General features: G+C 35.0%; 1 protein-coding gene across 3 annotated transcripts in view; it reads right to left on the bottom strand.

The window, feature by feature from the left end:
• Window positions 1-1,915: 1,915 nt before the first annotated feature.
• The window catches only part of LOC145319454 (uncharacterized), a 453,173-nt gene continuing 430,296 nt past the window's right edge, over window positions 1,916-24,792 (bottom strand). For all 3 annotated transcript variants that reach the window (XM_080161592.1, XM_080161601.1, XM_080161608.1), the window contains 5 exons: window positions 19,262-19,380; window positions 18,936-19,071; window positions 18,295-18,498; window positions 10,543-10,741; window positions 1,916-5,607 (listed from right to left, as the gene is read on the bottom strand). In XM_080161592.1, coding sequence (XP_080017718.1) covers window positions 2,936-5,607; window positions 10,543-10,741; window positions 18,295-18,498; window positions 18,936-19,071; window positions 19,262-19,380 — 3,330 coding nt within the window. In that variant the 3' untranslated portion in view covers window positions 1,916-2,935. The remainder of the gene's footprint in view (window positions 5,608-10,542; window positions 10,742-18,294; window positions 18,499-18,935; window positions 19,072-19,261; window positions 19,381-24,792) is intronic.

Raw genomic sequence — 24,792 nt, 5'->3', positions numbered from 1 at the left:
CATTTAAAAATGTAAATATATGTATAGTTTTATGTATTTATTGCTTTGTAAGGTTTTATTGTTTGTCGTCTTCAATCTTGAAATATTGTCATCAATTTTGTTTGCCAACATGGAACTCATTTATTGGTTCGTCCAGTAAGAGGGGAGGGGTAACAGGAATAGTTATTTTAGTCCAATGCGTGTTTCACTTAATTAAAAACATGAAAATCTGGCGTAACATCCAAGTAAAATAAATCAATAATCAATAATTTATTCTTTGTACGGCCTTATTGTTTGTCGTCTTCAATCTTAAAACTATCTAAAAATAAAGATCCTCTTTATTTAAACGGTTGAGTAAAAAAAAGGCCTAAAACTTAGCCTTTCACACAACTTGAAATGTTAAAAAACTAAAATGTAAAGTAAATTAGGCAATTAGTTGCTGAACTGGGTTTGGTTGGCGACAGAAACTGTTTATGTATAATGGGTATGAACAGCCCTGACCAAAACTTTGGGTCACCTGACAAATTAAAGCGCTTAAAAAGCATCACAAAAATAGTTTTATTCTAAAGGAAGAAGGGAGGGGGAGTGATAGTGATTTTTTTTTGTCAATTTACCATTCGAATTCTAAGAACAAGACGTTTGTTTAGTTTTGAGTATGTTATATTGTTGCATACCTCCCTTCCCTGATACAAGGCTTCCCTTAAAAATATTTATATCGCTAGCATATTGGCTATTCTGGTTTACACTAGACCGAATTTTAATCTTACACCACCATAAGGCTGACACCATAGACGTCCAAGGGAGGGTAAAGGGGTGATTACCCCCCCCCCCCCCCCCCAATAAAAAAAGCTTGGACGCCCCTGGCTGACATCTCTCCTGACTAAAAATAACACCCCTCTTTTTGTTTATTTTACACGCCCTTACATCTCACACCCCCTTGGATCTGGTTTGAGGTAAAATTCTTGGTTGAAATTCGCACACCCCCTTGTTAAAGACACAAAACCCTGTGCATGCCACGATCTTTAAATATGTTTATTGTTTAATTCCTTTTACTCCTGTCGAGTCTTAGGTCCAAAAACTCTAAAAAAAAACTATAGGCGAATAAATCAATCAACATGTTTCTTGCATAAACATTACTTTTGGTTACAGGAATCCACAGAAAATATTCAGACGCCTATCCTGCATATATGTTAAGCAAATCAAGTTTTTTTAATATTCTCATGCAGACAGCTTTACAGTTGACGGACAGACATGCCTAACTCTTAAAGTAGCTTTACATCTAGAAAAGACGACAACAATATTATCAATAGGAACAAAAAGCTCAACATATTTGACATAGGAATTACATTGAAGATGAAAAGAAACAGAATATTTGCAAGTTTAGAAAAAAAACATAATTTGCCCAAAGTGTAAGATACCTAATATACACTCTCATTGATCAGCTGTAACGTTTCTAACATTATTGTGACCAATCTTCCAAGGAATCACAATTTAAATCCAATATAAAATTTTACTAGGGAATTGTATTGAAAGGGTAAGAGAAGGACATAAAAATATCCGAAAACCATCACGAGACCTACGTGTGAAGCTTCCCTAAAATGGAGAACTCAATATGTTCAGTTATCGAAATCTTAAGCTACAGACAAATTATCCTCACTACTTTATATAATGGGATTTTGGAAAGTCAACATCAAATTATACCTAAGTTAATACGTTATTAGTAAGAAGAATCAATAGTCTCTATGCATAAGATTTGAAATTGATAGGCCGATTCCTACAAGCTCAACTGCAGGCCTTGATTAAGCTTTTTATTTCACCTTGAAATTGTAAAAAATGGATATTTATTTAGTCAGGTTTAAGTCGGAGTTGAACTGATTTGGGATACAACAGACAATTATAGAGTAGTCTCACTACCAATAAAAATAAAACAAATAGATAATGATAAAATTCTTTATTTTAAATGAGCAAAAATTGTAAATAATATTATTCAATCAATTATTATGGTACATGACTAGATTTCACAATTAATACACATGGTAGAAAATAACATTTTTTTAAAAACTGGTAACATAAATTATATCATAGAAAAGTATTATTTTTATTACAAATAATGAAAGCATCAAAATTTCACATAATTTTTGTAAAAAACTATATTTCATATAAATATTTAAATTTTTAGATTGTCTCTTATTTTGTTAATTGAGCGTTTTTAATTGTCTTTTTGCTTAATGAATTCACTGTTATCGTATGGTCACTGTTTTGTTCTTCATTTTCAATTTATCATATTTTAATGTCTATTAATATTTACAAAGCGACCAACCCCTTATCTTTTTATTAATGGGCCCAATTTATGGCCTGGTCAAATGTACAATTAATAGGCCTACAGGGCCTATATTACAGGCCTAGCCTTTCTCACTCACATCTCTCCTTATTTCAACACTCTAACAACTGTGTGTGTAGCCCGTACCAACCCCAAAATTTTGGTTGATATCATGATGGTGGTGGGGAGCATGAGCGGAATTTGTAATGAGCCGATATATTGGCGCGTTTCCGGCTACACTACAACATACAAACATCTGCACACTGTTTGTTTGTTTGTCCATCCAATGTTTGTATGTCTGTTGTGTTTGATATTGGTAAGCGGAATTCTGATCAGGCCCTGATTTTATTCTGTTACTCCTTCTTTTATGCAAATAAGCAAATGGGTTTAGTTTAAGAAAGGAGGTGTTTCTTTTTTGGAGAGTGATAGAGGGATTTTACTTCATTTTTTTTCTCGAGTATCGCAATGCCGCGGGCCACCATTTAAGTCCGCCCTCTTCCTGCAATAAACATACAATTCACAGCCATTTTTTTGTTTGTTTACATTACAAATCATGAGTTGAATTTATATCTTTTTTCTTCACTCTTAACATACATTCTTTCAAATCTAAATAGAATCAGAGGTGTATGAGTTTAATCATGAAATGATGCAGTTTTTGTCTTTCTCCATGGACATGCCTCTGGCGCGGGCTGCGGCTGCAGCATGATGCAGGTGCGGGCTGTCACGTGCCGCAGACAGATGCGGCGAGGCCATACTATGCTGCGAATGTTGGGGATATCCGTTTAGATGACCATTGCTGCTGCTGCTACCGGCGGCAGCGGAAGGAACTCTTAAGCTACTGCGGCCCACGGCGTGGTGGCGCTGTTGGAACCGGTCGTTAGGTACATAGGATATTCTGACACCGCCGTAAGCTCGCCTCGGCGGCAGCTGGTAGGCATAAGGGTCATCGTCATCAGAGCTGGAGGATGAACAGGTAGAACAGTCACTCTCAGCACCGTCATCATTGTATCCATCCACCAGGCCGGTTGAGCGGCCAGAGTATGAATGGCTGCGCGGCAGCGACCCTGTTCTCGATACCTCTTTCATGATGCTGCCGCCGCGGTTGCGCGACGAGGAGCGATGATTCTTATGATGCCCGTTTTTGTGCTTTCCAGAGCGACTGCGCCGCCCATTGGCACGCTCAACACTGTGGTCCTGGTCTCTATCACTGTAGGGTGACCGCTCGGGCACCTGTGCCGGGTCAAATCTTACGTTCAGGTTCTTGCTGGAGGTGTTGTGGGCGCTAGACAAGTCAGACTTGGATTTGTTGTGTCGACCACTTAGATTACTCTTTCTAGGCTTGTGGCGCAGTGCCCCGTTGCCCAGAGCATCATCTGAACTTGTGTCAGACTTGTGACAGTCGGATAAATCTGGCATACTGGAGCCATGTTGAACGCCATTGCCAACAGAAGCTGACCGGCTTTTGGGCAGCTTCATTGGCAGCTTTGGGGTGTGGCTGCCGTTTGAAGATGAAGTCCTAGGGCTATTGTCCTTGCTGTTCTGCAGGGAGTCATTGCCAAGGTGGTGCAGAGAAAGCTGGGATAAAAATTTGTCCAGTCCCACATCACCCAGGTCAATTGGTTGTCTGCTGCCACGAGAATGTGGCGAGGCCAGTTTGTCTTTCATGTGGCTGACCAGCATTTCTATCTGCTGGGGGGTCATTTGATTTGTCAGCTCGCCGATAATACCCACGCCACGCTCTTCTATCAGCCGTTTTAGGTTGTTTTCAAGGAACAGTCGGTCGTTCTGGATGTTTGGTTGTGGTGGCTGTTGCTGAGGCATCATACGAGGTGACTGTTGGTGGTGATGTTGATGTTGATTTGGTAGCAACAGCTGATGTGGCTGGTGGTGGTGATTTTGATGCATATTTGGTTTCTCAGTCTGGAGACCGATCTCGTTTCTCCGTGGATAATCGGCGGCAGCAGATCTGCGCGGCTGGGCAGGCGATTGTAGGGGCAGGCCGTTGGCGGCTGTGTTTCCACCGCCCAAAATTTGATGCAGAGATGTTATGGGTTGTAGAGAAGAATTTTCATACGAATGATTAAGATGAGGTTGGTGTTGGTGGATAAAGGCTTGTTGGTCTTCATGCCTAGATATGGGTCGGCTGTTGGCGGCCTCCAGCACTCGCCGACCCATGACCGGCGACCGTGGCTGACTGGAGCCGCCTGCTGTGGGCAGGTTACTGTACGTGTTTTGATGGTGTTGTGGTTGAGGGACATTAGTATTATTTTGGTAAACAGCTTTTGTTTGTGGTTGATGTTGTTGTTCTGGCATGATTGGATTTGATTTGGTAAGATGCAACGGCTCACGTCTTGAGGGCTCCGGAGTGAACTGTGCAGGATTGTAGCCGGGGGATGGAGTGTATTCTTTCATTCCCCCGGGTTGGGTAAACATATCATTTGGTGACATAGACGCATTAGCGGCCTGATACCTGCGAACGCGACCAAGGCTTTCCCGGCGGCCCAAACTGCCAAACTGATTGTCAAACTTCATCTCAAATCTTGACTCAAAACGGCCAAAGCTTTCCCGCCTTGATAGCGGCGGTGGCGGTGTTCTGGGCGGCATCGGGCTGCTCAAACAGTCTCTCATGGCGATATCACTTGGTGTTGGGCTCGGCTCTTTGCCGTTATTGGGCTTGTAGTTTGTTGATACGCCGTTTACAAAGGGCTGAAGCTTAGGTTTGTCAGGAACTGGCGGGCCTTTCTTTCTTGGGGAAATAGGGGATTTTAAGTGGCTGTTTTGGCCACGCTGTGGAGCTTCACTGGCAGGTGGTGGCGGTACAGATGATCTGTACTGGGGCTTGTGTTCACCAGGAGGCCCCGTGGGGGTGTCAGACCTGTCACTAATAGAGTCACTATTGCTGCCATTACTGCCGCCAAGGGACTGATGGACCCACGGCTTTCTAATGGCCATTTGGCTGACACAGCGCGGCCCACTGCCGCTGTCATCAACCTCACTTGTTGTGGTGGAACCACCGCCGTTCTTGATTTGCAGCTTGCGCTGAAACGGTGGCGACGTAGAGAAACTGCTCTGCTCGGACAGGGATAGGTCACTTGTCTCGTTCACCGGGCGCGGCTTCTTTACATTGTCATAAATGGCCGGATTGTCGAGTCCATTTGTTGTGGCCTCGCCCTTGCTGCAGGCGATGGAGCAGTAGATGAGGCCCCGCCGGGGCAGGAAGGGTCGGCCCAGCAGGGTTGTGCGACACTGGTGGCAGGAGAAGCATTGGTCTGTGGCGTGCCAGTGCTGACCCTCGTGGCTCATTTGACCTGAAACAGAAAAAATATAATTAGTAAAAAGTTAGGGAAGCTAAGACTGAAATAATACGGGGATCTTAAGGTATAAGACAATGTTTTGTTTGCCCTTAAATAATAGATTATTGGTTGAAAAATTTTAACATTACCTTGAAAAAATATGGTACTTGCTTACATGTGGTAGACTGGAGCACCGAAACCCCCCCCCCCCCCCCGCTTAGTTTTGACAAAAATCAAAAATAAGGGGGGGGTAGTTTTTTAATGTCTGGAAAACGGCAAGGAGGAAAAAAGCTCAGCAAGGCAAAGACTTAACCCCCCCCTTAATTTTGAAGAAAATCAAAAATAAGGGGGGGGTAGTTTTTTCACTGTACAACACGACAGAAAGTTGAGTGAGGTAAATCAAGAAAATCCAGTATACCAGAGGGGAAACCTTATTACAGGGACATTCATGTTTTGGGGCATAATTTCCTTATTTATTGACTGATTTTAGTAATTGATGTATCCCTGAACAGAAAATGAAAATAAGGAGGAGGGGGGCCAGTAAAAGGTTTTAATTTTGCGCAAAATTAAAACCTTTTACTGGCCCCCCTCCTCCTTATTTTCATTTTCTGTTCAGGGATACATCAATTACTAAAATCAGTCAATAAATAAGGAAATTATGCCCCAAAACATGAATATCCCTGTAATAAGGTTTCCCCTCTGGTATACTGGATTTACTTGATTTACCTCACTCAACTTTCTGGCGTGTTGAACAGTGAAAAACTACCCCCCCCCCCTTATTTTTGATTTTCTTCAATATTAAGCGGGGGGTTAAAAACTACCCCCCCCCCCCTTATTTTTGATTTTTGTCAAAACTAAGCGGGGGGTTAAAAAACTACCCCCCCCTTATTTTTGATTTTTGTCAAAACTAAGCGGGGGGGGGGGGGGGGTTTCGGTGCTCCGGTCTTCACATGTAAGCAAGCACCAAAAATATCTTTGCATAAAAAAATAAGTTTAATTATTGAAACAATGTTGAATAATTTATTGTATTAAAAACCTCCTACTTACTTTTTAAATGTCATTTAAATTCAAATCAAATGATTGAATATTGGCAAGTGAAATAGAAAATATCATCTAGCCATACTATGACCTCAGAACGGGTTAAATAAATAATTGTTTTTTAAATACAAGGTAAATTTTGTAATATTTGAGATCAAATAAGAACAACTAACAGTTATACAGTGATGTTTCATACTATAGAGTATTGAAATACTAAAGTTATAGAGTAGCTGCGCTCCTAATGATAAACCTAACCTAAGCAAAGTTATGAATGAACCCCTTATTTTAATTTAAAAAGCCTTTTTTAATGTCAAGACACGGCCCATTGTGATATTTTGATTTTGGTTGTCAAGATTACTTTGCAATTACGGCTTCATTAACATTCACATTTAATCAGTTGGATAAAAACTTCTTGGATAGCCAGGGAGGGAGGGGAGGGGGACATTGGACTGTAAATTACACTGGTGTCCAAAGTTTTATAACCCCGCTATCTTATTCGTTGGCTCTAAAGGGGATACTTTTATTTAATTTTGGTTGTTTGGTTCCAAATTATCAGTATTTAAACTTTACAGCAACCAATAATCTTTATATACAGAAGGGGTAATTTAATTTATCCTGATTGGGGGTGTAAATCAATTTATTATTAATCGTCTTATCCCTTAAGATCTCTGAGCTTAGGATAACAGGCAATGCAGGAATAGGTCAATAGTAGATATTTTATGTAAAATTTTTCTTTCAAGTGTCTTTGACAGCTTCTAGTACATTAGAGCGAAGAACTATTGTAGATTAATTTAATTTTTGTTTATTCACGATATATTTCTTACAGAGTTGGGGAAAGGAGGGAAGGGAGAGGGGGATAGTAAGAGCTACAAAACGAAAAATTTCAAATTGATGGAAGATAAATTTACCACCCATGATCCTATCCCTAAGAATAAAAAAGATGGCGTGCATGTTTCCAATCATCATTAGATTAGAGAAATTGACCAAACAAAAACCAGATTACAATAAACCAAGGGGTAAGACAACGGCCTATAAATTGTTGTTTATCCCAATGAAAATAAACTATTAAGTAATATCAGAATCATTGGGTAAAAATTTTAAACACTAATAGTTGAAACAATAAATATTTAATACACTATCAAATGTCCACTCTCTCCCTGGATATATTAAACTCAAGGGTTGCAAAAATATAAAATTTAACACTTAAATAATCTTTTTTATCTTTGCTGCTCTACTTTAGAAAGTTGTCGTCCTTGTTTTATAAGGGACATTAAAAAGGGATAAGCAGGATATAGGGGAAGTTGGGGGGACAAATCCAACCAATGCAATGTCCAAAACTTTATCAGTTCTTTAATGATTAGCTTTTATCTTTGTCTATCAATTAATGGGATAAAATAAATATACATTGCCGACATAATCAAACAGAATTTATCTAACCCAATGTTATAAAAACAAGGACAAATTTATCTATAACATTGAGCCGCTCATAAAAAGAACAGCAGAGTATATTCTTATCCTTTAAATAAATATTGACAATTTTTAATATTATTTTGTTTTTATCTTATCATGGTTTTTGTGTGTTTATCTAGAAAAATGTCTTGTGCTTACATAAAGTGCTTGATTGTTTGTTGTCCTTCGTATGTTAATCAGTCGAGTAAGTCTGTTTATCTGATTGTCTGTATTACTATCTTGGTATCTACCTGTATGTCTGTATATCTATCTTAAATGTCTGTATGTTTATCTATTTGACTGTCTGCCTTTCTACGTGTCTGTGTGTCTGTTCATCTATTTGTAAGTCTGTCAGTCTGTCTATCTGTATGTATGTATGTGTATTTCTAGTGTCTGTCTGCATTTATCTCTTGTGTCTGTTTATCTATCTATCTGAGTGTCTGTGTGTTTATCTATAGTGGTTGTCCTATTGAATTAAAATGATTCAAGAATGACTTGATTTTTTACCAATTTGGTTTCTATTTGTATAAGCGAACCTTCTCTATAACAAATTATACGTCATTAGCAGTCGCACCCCCTAGAGGCCTTTTGGGTCATTTTTTGGGGAGGGGAGGGGGGGTACTTTCCCTGAAAATAGTTCTAAACTTTAGGAAGACCCATATGAAGTTTCACTGTAAAGGAGAGTCATATCGGTTAAGCGGTTTGCGAGATTCTTCGCTACACACAGATAGTCATCCTATTACTTTTACTTACGGATTGTTAATATATTTATTCACATTATAATAAAATTCTAAATATGCTATTAAATAAAAGGATATCACCCTTTTACTCGGAAATTTAAACTCATGCAATTTTTCAATTAGAATAGCGACATAGCATGTTATCAATTTGAAGACCAATTAAATTTAATTATTTTCTCACTATCATCAAATTTCTAATTTAATTTTAATATCATTAAAAATTTTTAGTCAAATTTGAAATTGTAAGATTTTTTGAAATGTGAAATAGTTTTTCTTCTTCTAATTTTGTGATTCTATGTTTAAGCTAATATAACTTTCACGCGAGAGCATTCATCAATAGGCCCAAACACGTATGATTTGGGACGATTAATGTAAAGAGTAGTTATAGAGTGGCTGCACTACAAGTAAGTAATAGAAATGATATTAACATAGGGCCAATTTCCTAATATATGAAAAAAAACCTTTTGATTGCACGATCTTTGTTTGGCAGTTTTAATTATGTATGTAATGTTCAGAGTAACACCTTTTTTATAGGCCATGGTACTCCCCCTACTATTGGTACAATTTCTTAATGGATTTTAACACTGAGGGAGGGGATATGATGAATTGATCTACAACCCTTTCTTTTCCCCTACAATTTCCAAACTACGAAAGACAAAATTTTACTATTATAATTAAAGAAAATCAAATGAATATTGGGAAATTTTGTCTTTGATCCATGTCATACCACAAAAAGTGTCCCCTAACGAAAAGAATCATGGGGGGGGGGGGGGTGAAGAAATCCGCCGCTAATTTGTGTACAATGGGTTTTCATTCAATTGTCAATTGTCATCCTGCTTTCGTCGTTTTGGATTGGTGTCCCCGCAGGACAGGTAAAAATTTATTCCTTTTAATAAAGTAACAGGATCTCGCTAACCGCTAAAACCGATTTGGTTCTCCTTTACACTGTAGCTTCATATAGGTTCTGGAAACGTTTATATCTATTTTGCGGGTATTCAACTCAAAGAAAAAATCTTTGGGGGGGGGGGGGTATTCAACTTTTTCTTTTTGAAACTAAAATAAAAATAAGGAGGTCGAATTCAACCACCCTCTACCTCAATGGAAACTATAAGACTCTAGGGGCGAAGCCGTTAGTGGTAAAATTTAGCAAACCCCATTTAGAAGCAAAAATTCAAAAGCTGATTTTTTTAGATAATTTAATTAAAAGAAGACTACATCTAATAAACGATAAGTATACCTATGTGATTATATTCATGTTTAATGTTATATGATTTTTTGGCTAAATTTAAATAACACTTTTTGGATTACTGGGCGTTTTCTTGAGTCATTTTAGGATATACAACCAATGAAAGTTACACTCGACTTTGCTTTTAGATTATTTTTCTTGTGCTTTTTGCTTTATCTATTAAAGCGATTTAATCACAAACTTAAAAAGGCAAAAAATTAGCACATGTACACAAAAATTTTAATAATTAATTAAAGAATAATTGACATTTTCTTAGGATAGAATTCTTAACTTTTGCGTTAAAAATATTTGTTAGACAAACGGACATAATATATGACATAATGACGGACTGAGTAAGTTATATACTGGATGATCATTGGTAAATTAGAGAATCTTCACCAAAAATTAGAAAATCACATTTCCCCATGGCGTTACGGACTATTGGACAGACAAAGTAATAGAGTAGCTTCGCTGATAAAAAAGGGCCAAGTGTCTCACCTTGATCAACGCCAATAGTCTCTCCACAGGCATCACAATACTCAGCAAACATGCAGTCGAAACAGGACAGGCAGTAGGGCCGGCCCTCTCGCATGATGTACCGCTGGCCACCCAGGTAGCGGTCACACTCGAAACAGGCAAAGTGCTTCATGTGCCAGGCCCGTCCCTCGGCCTCTGTGCACTCGTCAGAGAAGATTATCTGAAAAAAAACCGTTGTTGTTAAAATCAAATATTAAAAGATTGATATTGAGTAGTAAATGCAGGGAGGGAGAAGAGCTGTTTGAGCTGTTCATTTCACTAGTCCACAAAGTTCCACCATTATTTGTAATCTACAGAAGAGGATATTTTGTGTATTATCATTGGGAATGTATATCAATTAATAGACCTTTTTCTCATCCCTTTAGATTCCTGAATTACTTCAATACAATTAAAATTTTGATGTTTAATAAACTTGTATATTTAATTGTAGAAATAAAAGGAGTAAAAAGAAAAGAAAAAAAGAAAAACAAATATTTACATATTAATTAAGTGCTTATTAACGCATATTCTATGTATGATAAAGATTCTGAAAGTGCTAAATTGGCACTTTAATTGCACAAACCTTTATCTCTGGAGTTTGTAAAAGTTGTAAATGTTAAAATGTTCATTGGTTGAGATTATCTAATCTTGGAAAATTAGTCGTGGGAGGATTTATTCAGGCCCACAATGGACGTTTTACATTAGACGAAATTTATTTATCGTCCATTGTCCTATATCACTTAAGTTAAAAAGAGCAATATTGCTTTCAAATAAGAATAATTCTTTAAATGCTAGGATCTAAAGGGATAAGACAATGGCCTATAAATTGAAGTCAATCCCGAATGATGATACACAAAACGACCAAGCTAATATTGCTTAATTCACTAATTGAAAATGATTGCTAAAATCGAAATATATTTTTATGTCTTAGAATAGTGTATTTTTTTTACAAAATAGGTTGAAAAACATAATAACTTTAAAAGATACACAAAATTACCCCTTCTGCATTAGTCTATAAATAGCTCACTGTTCTCTCACTTCCTGTTAAAATCGCAAAAATTTTACTGCATCAATAAAGAACAAAAAAGGGACATTGAAAAACTCTTAATTGTAACAAACTTATACTCTATTATAACAAATCTATTGGGTTGATATATACTCAAATGCAATTTACTTTAGCTTGGCCATTTTTTAAAGAAATCGTAACTGCTCTAGAACTTATAATTTACGTTAATGTTTAATTTAATTAAAATTTTCTATGCCTCAAAAAAATGGGCCTTAACCATAAAAAATATCATCTTTGACAGTATGTTAAAATGAAATAGCTATAATACTTTGGATGTGTTTTTTTCTTGCTTTTTTTTTTATAACATTTTACAAATTGTTTTTTTTGTGTGTCTGAAATTCTAAATCTGTCTTATTTTGAGAGGTTAATTTAGATTGGGTTGTACATTTATTAAAAAGGGTCATTCAGCTGACGAAAAAAAAGATTTTTTGAAATTTTCATTTATTTATCAATGACTAAAAGTTTTTATGAGAAAATTTCTTATTCGTTGGCTTAACAACTTTGGAGATTCATTAAGTTTAATGTCTAAACGTTTCAACCACTAATTGTAATCTAGAAAAGGGTAATTCTATGTGTCATGTTTTTATCGGCCATTGTCTTATCTCTTGAGATTCCTGCGCCCCAATGCTGATTTCATAATAAATTTCACCAATCAAGAAAAACGTGAATTTCAGCCATTTTTTAATTAGTTTAATTATAAATTTCGAATGCCATCTGTGTTCAGAAAAAATGTCTAAAAATATGCTTAAAGGGACAAAATGTCTACATAAAAAGTTATTTATCGCATCGTATTATAGACAGCTTTCCGCGGATATTAAAACAAAAAAGATTAAACCATCTATGTTAATCCCGAGGGGCCGAATGTCTGGTCTAACTAAACTGGTTTAATTTTATGATTTTGATTTTAATATTTGTGGAAAATTGTCTGTGATACGATGCTAAACATGATTATTCAGAATGGCTGAGAAACTGTTCTAATCCAGCGGATATGAATCAGCTTCGATCACACATACTGGAAATGTATGTATTTTTCTATTAATTTTCAATATCTTTGTATATGCTTAATAACCTAAAATAGCTGTAGGAAAAATATGGTAAAATACGTAAAGATGGCTGGAAAAGATGGCCAAAAATGTTTTGTAAAGTTTGATTTGAGGGCGGGTCCCAATATATAGATAATGTGCTATCACCTCCGCATAATGTTTTATATTCGCAAGAAGAATGGATTTAGGAATACGTCGATATTATGACAGGGAAAAATTGTCTTAAATTTATTTTGCTAATATTAACCTCATTTATTGGGCAGTTCCATTATCTATAGGATGCGCGGGGAGAAGGAAAAGTGGTGAATGGGGGGTTTTATTATTTTAGCCAGCGCCGAGCATCACTTTATCGGAGTTTATGAAAATGGTGCAACATACAAGAAGACACAAAAGCAAGTAATTTGAAATGGGTGTGATGAAAAAAGTTTGAAGCAAAAAATGGGTAGTTTGTGTTGTTATAATAATATGCAGTTCTGATGATTTGATAATGTGATACATATGTGGAGTACCACAAGACTCTGTACTAGTGACTTCATGGAGTGCCACAAGGATCTGTTACTGATGATTTGATAATATGATACATATGTGGAGTACCACAAGACTCTGTACTAGTGACTTCATGGAGTGCCACAAGGATCTGTTACTGATGATTTGATAATATGATACATATGTGGAAGTGAATACACGCCCAATATATAGATAGATGAGAGTGGAGATTATTAGTTCTATTCTTAGTTTTGAAAGGTGCTGTTACCCAGGAAGGGAGGGGACATTGGCTGTATAGTGTATATTCAACTAGTCCCCAAAGTTTTATAAAAAACCTTTCTTATTCTCAAAAACTTTGGAAGCTTTTATTGAATTTTAATTGGTTGGTTCATTAAGTTGAGTGTCCGAACGTTTCATCCTCTAATTTTAATCTACAGAAGGGGTAATTTGTGTATCATCATTGGGGATGTACATCAATTTATCGGCCATCGTCTTATCCCTTTAGATCCCTGGCTGTTACCTTATACTATAACAAAATCTTTGGAAATAACGTTTCTTCAATATCTATAATCTATTTTTCGGAAAAAAGCAACTAACTACCTATTACAATATTTCTCAAAGCAAATAAATGGCACAAACTTTTGTGCTGTTATCATATCAACAAAAGACTAGAGAAATTATTAGAATGGTGTTAGTTGGTGAATACCAGGGTTCTTATGGGATAAGAAGATAGATTGATGTACATTCCCACTGGTGATAAACAATAAGAACCCTTCTGGATATTAAAATAATTGGTTGAAAAGTTTTTATAATGATAGTTTGAACAAACCAATCAAGATTTACCTAATAAAGAAACCCAAAGTTATTAGGCCAATAATTATAAAACTTTGTATACTTTTATACTTTTTAGTATAATGTCCTCTACCTTCATTTAATGTCTAAACTAATGTCAACAAAGATATCAGGAAAACTTCTTACTTATATTAATTTATTGCAGTTTTCAAAAAATGCACAAACAAACTGTCCGTCCGTCCGTCAGTCATACACGCGAGATAGGGAGTGGAAAAATAAAAAGGTGTATGTATGTGTATATAAATGTAAACTGATGTGATGGTGGATAATAGCCAAAACCAGGGCCTGATTTTGTACAGTCAATAATTAAGGGTTTTTTTCGAGTGTTACAAATAATTTTAAATATGTTTATTTTCTAAACTTTTTAACAAAAAGAGATTTTTTAATCGAAATAATAATTGAACCTTTAAATGTTGCATTTTAGTGTTTAACTTACTTTGTACTTTTGAACTTCTGTACAATCTCAGACTACTGGGCATCTATCACAGTGGTTTGGGGGGGTGAAAAATAGAGAAGTTTTGTATGTTAAGACGTCGTGACGTACAATCCCCCTTATCTATATTGTGTGTGTGTGTGTGTGTGTGTGTGTGAGTGTGTGTATGTGTGTTGGTTACGCTCACACAAAACGATGAATGCAATATGTATCAATTTGTAGTATTTCTTATTAGAAAGCAAACTATTCTGGCTTTTTTTTATATCAACATAATAGTCATAATGTTTTCATAAATGGCAGATATATCTAATTACATATTTTTGACCATTATGAAGTCATGTCAATAATATATCAGTCATAATTACTTCAAATTCGTGTCTTCTAGTCGATATAAATAATTCAAAATGTATTATTTTGCTATTTTTTATTATTTTTATTTGGTGTAATAATTTAAAACTTTACTATATGTATTAAGATATATAAGTTTTCCGGAATTTTAATGTTAGGGGGAGATTTGAAATCTGCATAAAATTTTAAGGATTTTTTATAAAATTCGTTTTTTGTATAATTCTTTATCTAAAAGCGGAAATGCATTTTAAGTTAATTAATTTTGACCAATAGGATAGGTGAATTTTAAACTACTTGCGCTCTAATTGGTTGAATGATGTACGCCATCCAATCAGAGCGCAGATTTTTTAAATCCACCAATCACAGCTGCCAAAATTAATTAACTTAAATTGCATTTCCGCTTTTAGATAAAGAATTATAGAAAAAACGAATTTTATAAAAAGTCCTCAAAATTTGATGCAGATTTCAAATCTCCCCCTAACTTTAAAATTCCGGAAAACTTATATATCTTAATATGTATTGTATTAGGTGCCCGCTTATACGAATATTATAAGGAGGGGTAGATGTGACTTATAAACTACAAAATTGGCTTTAAAAATATTTTAAACTTCTATAGATTAAGTAACTAACAACAAATCGCTCAAAGCCATTGATTGATGCTTATATTTGTGTTGACATTATAACTAACAACGTTCATTACTACTAAAACGCTAAATTTAACATTTAATGCTATTCTAATAATAACAAATTAGCTGTTTTGAAAGGTACCATAGTGTTGTATAAACCTTACTTTAACCAATTAGATCTAGAAGATACATGACTATAGAATTTTTAGTCGCGGATTTTTTACTCTTGGTTAGAAAGCAATTAGATTTATTGATAATGCCTGCCATTTCATTGCTATCAGTACTTAATAATGCTATGTAAGGCTCTTGACTTTATTATTGGAAAAAAAGAGGAATGTCTTGTCACATAAACAGGCTCAATTAAAAATCTAGCATAGTTCAGACATTAGGAGAAATGATATGTAATAAAAGTGTTGGTTGTCTTCTAAATAACACTATCAATAGTTGGAATGAACAAGTAGTCCTATATTTTTTAAAACTTTAAGCATCTAATCCTTGAATGTATAGTATTAAAGTTTTTTTTGTTAGTGCATTTTATAAATCATCTAAGTACTTTGATAATAATTGCATTATTAGTAAGCGTAGCTACTCTTTAATTTAGAAAATGTTAGACCATCTGACCGACTGCTTCTCCGACCATCAACCAGCGAAAGCACGTGACTTTTGGTAAAATATTTGCTGGTTATATATTTTCTTCCTTTTTACTACATACCAATATACTGTTATTTTCAATAAAAGACAGTTTAATTTATTTTTGTTTCGCTACACATGGAAAAGCTCAATCTTGTTTAGGTGCTTATTATTATTGTTATATGAAATTGTTAATAACATAACTGCACTTAAATTTAATTGGACCTACACCCTAACAGAATTAAGACATGAATTTAAAGTCTTAACGTTATAGAACAAGTTAATTCATTCCAACAATCAAAATCTATTAAAAGGAACAGTAACGTATTATACAGCATTATTTTGAAAAATATTAGGTAGATTTAGAAAATATTTCATGGCCAATAGTTTTGAATAGGAGCGGAGTAAAATTCTTTTACTAACAAACCATCGAATGAAAGTGCATACCGATATACTTTAGTTAAAGAGTAGCTGTGTTACTTAAAAATTATGTTTATTCTTTGTTGAGTTACTCTATGAAATGATAGTGCTTGTTAGATGTCATAAGTTAAAAAATAACAATCTTCTTCAATTTTTGACACTTTTAACATTCTAATAATAGTTTTTTTCTACCTAAATTGTTTGTTCTCTTGTGAATAAAAAAAGCTTTTTATGTATTATGTAAGATATTTTTTTTGATAAGCTAAATAATTTTTTACTTTGTTAAAAATGGCTTTAAGGTTGAAAATTAGTGAACCAATACAGGGATCTAAAGGGATAAGACATTGGTCGATAAATTGATGTACATCCCGAAGGATGATACACATAGTTATCCCTTCTGTAGATTGCAATTAGAGGTTGAAACATTTGGACACTTGGAAAACTTTGGTGACTATAACAAGCTGACGACATTTGGACAAAAATTTAAACCTTACATTGTATTGTATGTGAATTTAGCAGGTATAATCAATAAACCCATTTTTTTAGGCATGTATCATTAAAATGTTGAGTATATACATATGTATTTTGAAAAGCTTTCAACAATGAAAGATGAATTATTATGTTTTTTTTTTAAACTGAGCGATGTCAGGATGCAGGGATGGATCAATTGGATGAAAAAAATAATCAGTTTTCATTAACAGTCCTTTACCTTATAACAAGAATGGATTGAGGGGACATTGTAAAGAAAACTGGAATGAAGCCCCGTTATCATATTCGTTGGCTCAGGAGCTTAGGTTTTTTTTTATGAAACTTTGATTGTGTGTCCAAACCTTTCAACCAACAATTTAATCGACACAAGGGTTAATTTTGATTATCATCACCCATCCCTAAATCCTTGCAAATCAGCGCCGGCGTGTAAAAAGAGAGGTTCCTAATTTAGCACCGATGAAAAATGGTATGTATCCGTTTCAAAGGGATGGTCACTCTGTGCCCCATGGATCAATAAAGTTCATAGTGTGGTTGATTTAGAAAAAAATGGCCAATACATTGATGTACATCCCCAAATATGTTACACAAAAATACCCTTTCTGTAGTGGTTGAAACGGTTGGAAACTAAACTAGATAAACAAACCAATCAAAATTAGAAAAAAATCCCCAAGGTCGTTAAACCAACGAATAAGGAAACGTTATTAAAAACTTTGGGGACTAGTGTAATAAACAGCCTAATGTACACTCCAACCAAGTCCATAATAGGACTTTTGTGTTTAGTTCTCAACTTTATTAATCCAGGATCACAGTGTTAAGTTAGGACTCTCTAATTGAAATTTGCAGTGGGAAAACAATTTGTTTTTATTAAATTCAGCTGAAATTTTTGCACGAATATCATATTAGGCCTAATTATCTTTTAGTTTCATAATTGGTTGGAGGGAGTTTTATTTTTGGGTTTGGGGCAGGGGTATGATTCTATTACGATGAATATTAATAAGCAAATCATGGCACAAAAAAATGACAATTCATTATCATCAATTATGTTTAAAGATACCAGTTTTTTTGTTTTTGATACTTTTTGACCTTACTGTTTAGAAACACATAAATATAGATATTCAGAGTGTGGCTGATTAATATCCAGTGGATTAGAACCGGTTCTTATACTGAAAAATGCGTGTATAGCATCGTATTACCGTAAAATTTCCACAATTTTTTTAAAATCCCGGGCCTGAAGACCCTTAAGGCTAACAAAACAATTTATAATCTTATAATTTTTCATTTTAATATCCGCAGAGAACAGACTATAATACGATGCGATAAATAACCATTATATATACATACCTCATCGCAAGCAGAGCATCTCGGCTTCATAGTCTCGGCATGATGACGGCCGCAGAACAACTTCTTGTCCTTGTAGAAGTAGATGAGGTCCACCAGCAGCTCCTGGCACACCTGGCAAGTGAAACAGGTCGGGTGCCAGGATTTGTTGGGGCCCGCGCGGCTGGCCGTTACGCAGATGTCACCGCCATGCATATTTTCGCCACACTGAAAAAAATAAAATGATAACATCATGTTTATTTTTAAAACTTTTTGAAAACTAATTTTTAAAATGTCTATTTTTTCAATTCATTTGTTTTTTCTTCTTCAAATAATGATTCCTAGGATAACAAGTTGCAATGTTTTAAGCGAAGCATCTCTATGATTAAGTCTTAAATGTATAAGTATATCATTAAACAGTATGCTGTAATAAGGAATAAATTGATATTCTGCCTAATAATCTCTATCACTATACAAGTATTAATGTTTGTTTGTCCTACCGTCTAGTTTTATATTTTCGCTTTTATGTTGGTTGTCATTCTTATTTTTAGATAATTCCATTGTTAAAATATATCATCAACTTGTTTTGATTGGCGTACAGAAAAGTAGATGTAGATTGTAGTTAAAGAGTAGCTGCACTAGTAAAAGTTTGAATGAATACTTACACTCTGACAAGCGACCGGATTTTGTGTGGTGACGGGCAGCTGTTTGACGGTGCCGCGGCCAAGGGAATCTCGTTTACGCTGGGCGGAAAACAGCCGCAGCTCCTTCTTCTCCTCTTCTGTAAGACTGTTACAATATCTGAAACAGAAAACATTTAAAATTTTTTAAGAATTTAAAAAGTTATGCAAAGACGTCCAAGCCTTTTTTTTTGGGGGGGGGGGCTAATATGAGGGGTATAAAAGTTTTGAGGGGGGTAAAATGAAGTTTTGTACGTCTATGATGTTAGATGTTTTCGGAGTTTAAGTCAAATCAGACAATTCCAACATACCTGACTTCATTGTCATGTGGTGGCAGCTGGTGGAGCAGTTGTTTGATCCTATACTTCTCGCCGACACTGTTCACATAGGGGATCTTGTCCTCAGGGATTGTGGAGAAATACAGGTGCACCTGAAAAATAAGAATTTTATTAAAAGTGGCTAAAAAGCAGTTAATGAGCAGTTTGACTGCTAACAATGTTTTGTACCTAATTATGCCTTATGGTTGTGGGATTCTTCACAAAAAAATTCAAACATCTTTTTTAAATAGCAGCAGAGAAAATTTATTTTTTGTTAACTAAAACCCTAGTTGTATAAAAAAAGCGCTACACAACTTTGAATCAGGCAGTGAGGGGACAGTGTTAAAAGATATTTGTAAATTCCTCATTTCAATAGAAAATGAGGAAAATTTTACTTTATCTTCAATTTTCCAATCCCTGCACTTACATGACATAATTTACTGGCATATATTTTATAAGCATCGTTTCTGTCATAATCATAAAACCTTATGTTAAACAATTATCTGTATTGGTATTAAAACCATTTTGGCAATTCAAAGATCTTAGGGATAAGACAATGGATGATGTACAGTAAATCCCCAATGATCATAAACTATATTACCCCTTCTGTAGATTTAAATAATTGGTTGGAAAACGACCAGTCAAAAGTATCTAAATTTATGAGTATCAAAATAAAGGCTTAAATTAGTTTTTAGATTAAATAAGATAAATTTGCCTTTTCTAACAACTTCTAAAATGTTTTTTTTAGATGTTTTTTTTTCATTGATTAAAATAAAATAACCCTTTTAAACTTTAATCAACTTAAATTTCATATTACATTTCTTTTTATATTATTCTATGGATTATGAAAGCCATTTGATCCAGTAAAGATAGGACATAGAATAAGAAATAGATAGAAAACTAGATAGGTACTTTTCTTAATATTTGCAACTTGTTATTTGGTATTCAAAAAGATATTTTCTACGCTCTTTTGGATAACTACTAGAAAACTAAAAAAAAACCATAATTGTTCTTATATCTAAATGGTATTTACTTCGCTGCTATTCAAGATAAGAGTCTGATATATTCTATGATATTAATCTATGCCTAGTCTAATAAATATATCTGTGCTTGATACTAATGTAATGTCAGATAGGTTAACTTGATATAATCATTGCTGAGCCATATTTTTTAGGAGCGCAGCTACTCTATACACTTTTTGATTTGTCTGTACGTCCCTAGAGCATTATCAAAAAGAATAGTAAAAGTAATCATCAAGCTTTGAAGCTCTATTAAAGCAATTTTCATGAATGACAAAAAAATAATTTAATATTTTTGTTATGATTCTTTGCAAAAAGGTTTTCTTGTTTTTATTTTAACAAGCAAATCATGATTTTTATATTTTGTTTGTGATCTATTTTAACAATGTAGTTTCATAAAGAGAATATTAATCATATTTGTACAAATACTAAAACATTAATATAAGTTTAATTTTGTATCAAAGGAAGAAATCAAAACAAAAACTTTGAGCGAAGAGAAATTTATCACCTATTGTCTTATCTCTATAAACCTAAAATAACCCAGCTTGTGTCTCTCATCTTATAAAACCTAAGCTACATCCCTTTCTTCCCCCCAAAATATTTTCTTATTTCCATATCTCTGGTATTCTAGAATACGAAAATGAACGATAAATTAATGTACATCCCCAATGATGCTTTACAAAATACCCCTTCTGTAGATTACAATATGTGTATGAGACTTAACTTAATAAACCAACAAATCAAAATTCAATAAAATTGTTGAGCCAACGATTAAGAAATAGTTACTATAAAACTTTGGGGACTAGTGTAATAAACAAGCCAATATCCTCTCCCTCCCTGGATAGTCCATAGACAATATAACCCACCAGCTTGTCTCTCTCATCCTATAAAACTTTGGCGTATAAAATTGTTGGAACAAATTTTGAATTCTAATCTTACATACACCTTCACTACACACACACACGGAAAGGTAAAAAAAAAATCCGCAATTTTACATTAAATTGTATTGGTACCCAAAGTCATATAACCCAAAGTAGGATTATAAAATTTGGGTACTGTTACTTAATCTTTATTTAAAAGTTCAAAGTGTTCAAAGTTTGCAATCAATAATTTTAATCTACATATGTAGGAGTTTATTTTGTTTATCATCATTAGGGTTAACATCAATTTATGTCCATTATCTTATACCTTTATAAACTTTTATTCTACATTTTTATACTAATTTATACAAATCGAATTAAAATTTCTTAGTTTAAGTCACTTTTCCTTCACTTATATTTCCTCTCTCTCTCTTACATTCTTCTTTTCTTTCCCTTATCTCTTATTATCTATTCCTTTTTCTCTATTTTTCTTTTTCCCTCTTTCTCATTTTTATTGGGCTTTTAAACGCACTAAAAACAAGGAAAAAATGCAAAAAAATGTTTTGTGCATTATATTATACACTAAATAGCCCTGGGGGATGTTTAAAAGTGCACCATGGTAACTACCTAACCTGTCCCTCTTTCTTGTCCCCGCCGGAAAAGAAATCGTCTAAAATTTTTAAAATTTTTTTTTCTCTAGGTGAGTTTAAATTGTGCTTGTGCAATGATAAAATCTTTTTTTTTTTGGGGGGGGGGGGATAGAGATTTTTAGATGCCTTGGCGGTTTTGGTTTTCGATTCCCAACACTAGTCACCAAAGTTTTATAATAACGCTTCTTATTCGTTGGCTTAACAACTTTGGGGCCTTTCATTATATTTTGATTGGTCGGTTGGTTGAGTTGAGTGTCCAAACGTTTCAGCCACTAATTGTCATATACAGAAGTGAATATTTTGTGTATAATCATTGGAAATGTACAACAAATTATAGGCCATTTTCTTATCCCTTTAGATCCCTGCAACGGACCATATCTTACTTTTAAAATTGAATAACAGGAGGAAGGAAAGGAGTGTAGATTGACCATTCTAATTAATTTTAAATCTACTGGTTACACAGAGCATAAAGGAATTACATGCAACAACTCTGTAATAATTCCAGTATCTTTTACCGCCGTTTTTTCAATGCTGTAGTAATAATTTTGTCCAGTGTGGCTTCGAAACCGATTACTATCCGCTGGAATAGAACCGGCTCTTAACCATACTGAAAATAACCTCGTATTACAGACAATTTTCCACGTACATTAAAATAGCCCTCTCCCTGTAATATGTATTCCTATCTATATGTTGAAGGTTTTTGGGGATGGAGATATTTAACAGTTAATGACCTTTTTGGTCAATTCTATTGTATAATTGTAGCATAATTGTGTTTTAACCTTTTCAAAGCTTACCCCTTTTACCTAAAAATTACCTTATGAAGACTCACCCTAGGGCACCTTTCACCCCTTTTAAAAACCCACCCCCTGTTTTATTTTTAGCAATATTTTTTTCATGGATAGGATAGAACTTTTTGGCGGATTTAAAGAATAAACCCATCCTTAAATTTTAGTTGAGGGAAAGAAAGATTTATTTATGCACCTTTGCCCTACCCCTTCTATCCCTGAATACTTCCCATTCCTTGACCCCTTAATATACCCAATATTAGGGCAGTCCACATTAATTTACAATATTTGTTAAATATACTTTTGTTTCTGAAAGGAAAGGGTAAAGAAAGGGTTGTTAACTTATTTATTAGTTAGATTTGAGTACTTAATATATCTTATAAGACTTGAAATATAATCTACTTGAAAGAAACTGTACAATCTCTGCCAATAAGTATAGGCGTCCAATACACATTTTAGATTAAAAACAAAGTTTGAAAATAAAGGGGTAAGAGAAGGAAGAAAGGGGTGTAAAGTGCATGCAATAAAGAAATATAAAGGGAAGGGAAGAAAATTTGAGATGTAGCGAATCTTTAATGCTTGTGTTTTCCTACAAATAATCCTGTTTAAACCTTAAAAACATTATCTTTTTATCTGTGTATGTACTTTGTAAGGCGCGAGTCTACTCTATGAGTCTATACTGAGTATTCTGAGTATTCTGGTCGTGTCTACGTCGCCTCTCCACCACAACAACAGCAACACCATCAGCAGAAGTTGTGCCAAGAACCAGAGCAAACAATTTCCACCCCAGCCATCCATCTTCGTCAACTTCTACCCTTTTTCACTAAAGTCGACAATGTTGCACAGTGCACAACAGCTATTCCGAGTTTTTAACTAAGCAGACAAAAGAGAAGGCAACACCAGCATGCCTTATCTGGCTATTATTAATCCGTGCTGGTATAGAACAAAATCCAGGACCAATCTGGACTTGTCCAATTTGCACCAAGAGAATTATATCTGTTTGTGTGGAATGCTCATTCTGCAAAAACTGGTTACATGTAAAATGCTCTGGATTTAAAACATCTAAAGAAAGGCAAAAACTAAAACACTGGACAGGACCCTGCTGTACTAGAAGCCCCCCTCCACAACTTCCCCCAACATCAACACCCCCACCCCTTCATTCAACCCCCCCGCCCCCTCGTTTTACCCCCCCGCCACCCCCTCAGTCATCACCCCCACCCCCCACACCCCCACCAATTTCAATACCTGATACAACAGAGGACTTCTTCATCCTACAATACAATGTTAATGGAATCTATGGCAAAATCGATGAACTACTAAATCACCTGGATACTTTCAACATCCCAGTAGCAGCAATCCAGGAAACAAAACTTACCACCAGATCCAAAGATTTCAACACCACTAACTATACTTTGGTAAGAAAAGACAGGGGGACAAACAAAGGAGGAGGACTCGCCTTCTTGGTCCACAATGACATCCCTTTTCACCTGGACCCCACCCCCCCTGCCCTAGCCAACGACCCTTACCTGGAATCATTAACAATCTCTATTGAAGGCAAAAACAACAACTTACAAATACGCAACATCTACATACCACCTGTAAGCAGCTGCCAACAACCACCGGACCAACCATCATATTCCCCGCCACTCGACAACATCTTTGACAACTTAAACAACACCTCAGTTATTGTAGGTGATGTTAATGCCCACCACCCACTATGGCACTCAGAGGGAAATGAAGACGCCAGAGGTAGAGATCTTGCTGACATCATAAATGATAAACCATATGGAATTATCAATGAAGACTCTCCAACAAGAATTACATCTAACTCAAGATCATCTCCAGACATCAGTCTTGTGTCTAACAGCCTAATGGCATCCAGCGAATGGAATGCTGAGATAAAACTATCATCTGACCATCTACCTATCCTGATTGGAATAAAAGCTTCTATCAAAAAGATCAAATCACAGGACAAACAATATATAAATTTTGATAAAGCTGATTGGGAAAAGTTTACAACATCTACTGAAAATATCTTTGCCAATGCCTACCATACTGGAAATGTACACAAAGATGAAAAATTCTTTCGAAAAACAATACAAAACGCAGCCAAACAATACATCCCAGCAGGCAGAATTATGAGAGTTATAAATGCAATTCCTACCGATGCTCTAAACATGATGGAGGAACGTGATCAAATCAGGAGAAATG

Source organism: Acartia tonsa, chromosome 1, assembly GCF_053477335.1.
Source record: "Acartia tonsa isolate MP-2025a chromosome 1, ASM5347733v1, whole genome shotgun sequence".
Classification (NCBI taxonomy): domain Eukaryota; kingdom Metazoa; phylum Arthropoda; class Copepoda; order Calanoida; family Acartiidae; genus Acartia; species Acartia tonsa.
Note: the sequence above shows the minus strand (reverse complement) of the source record. Positions and strands in the feature narration are given on the sequence as shown.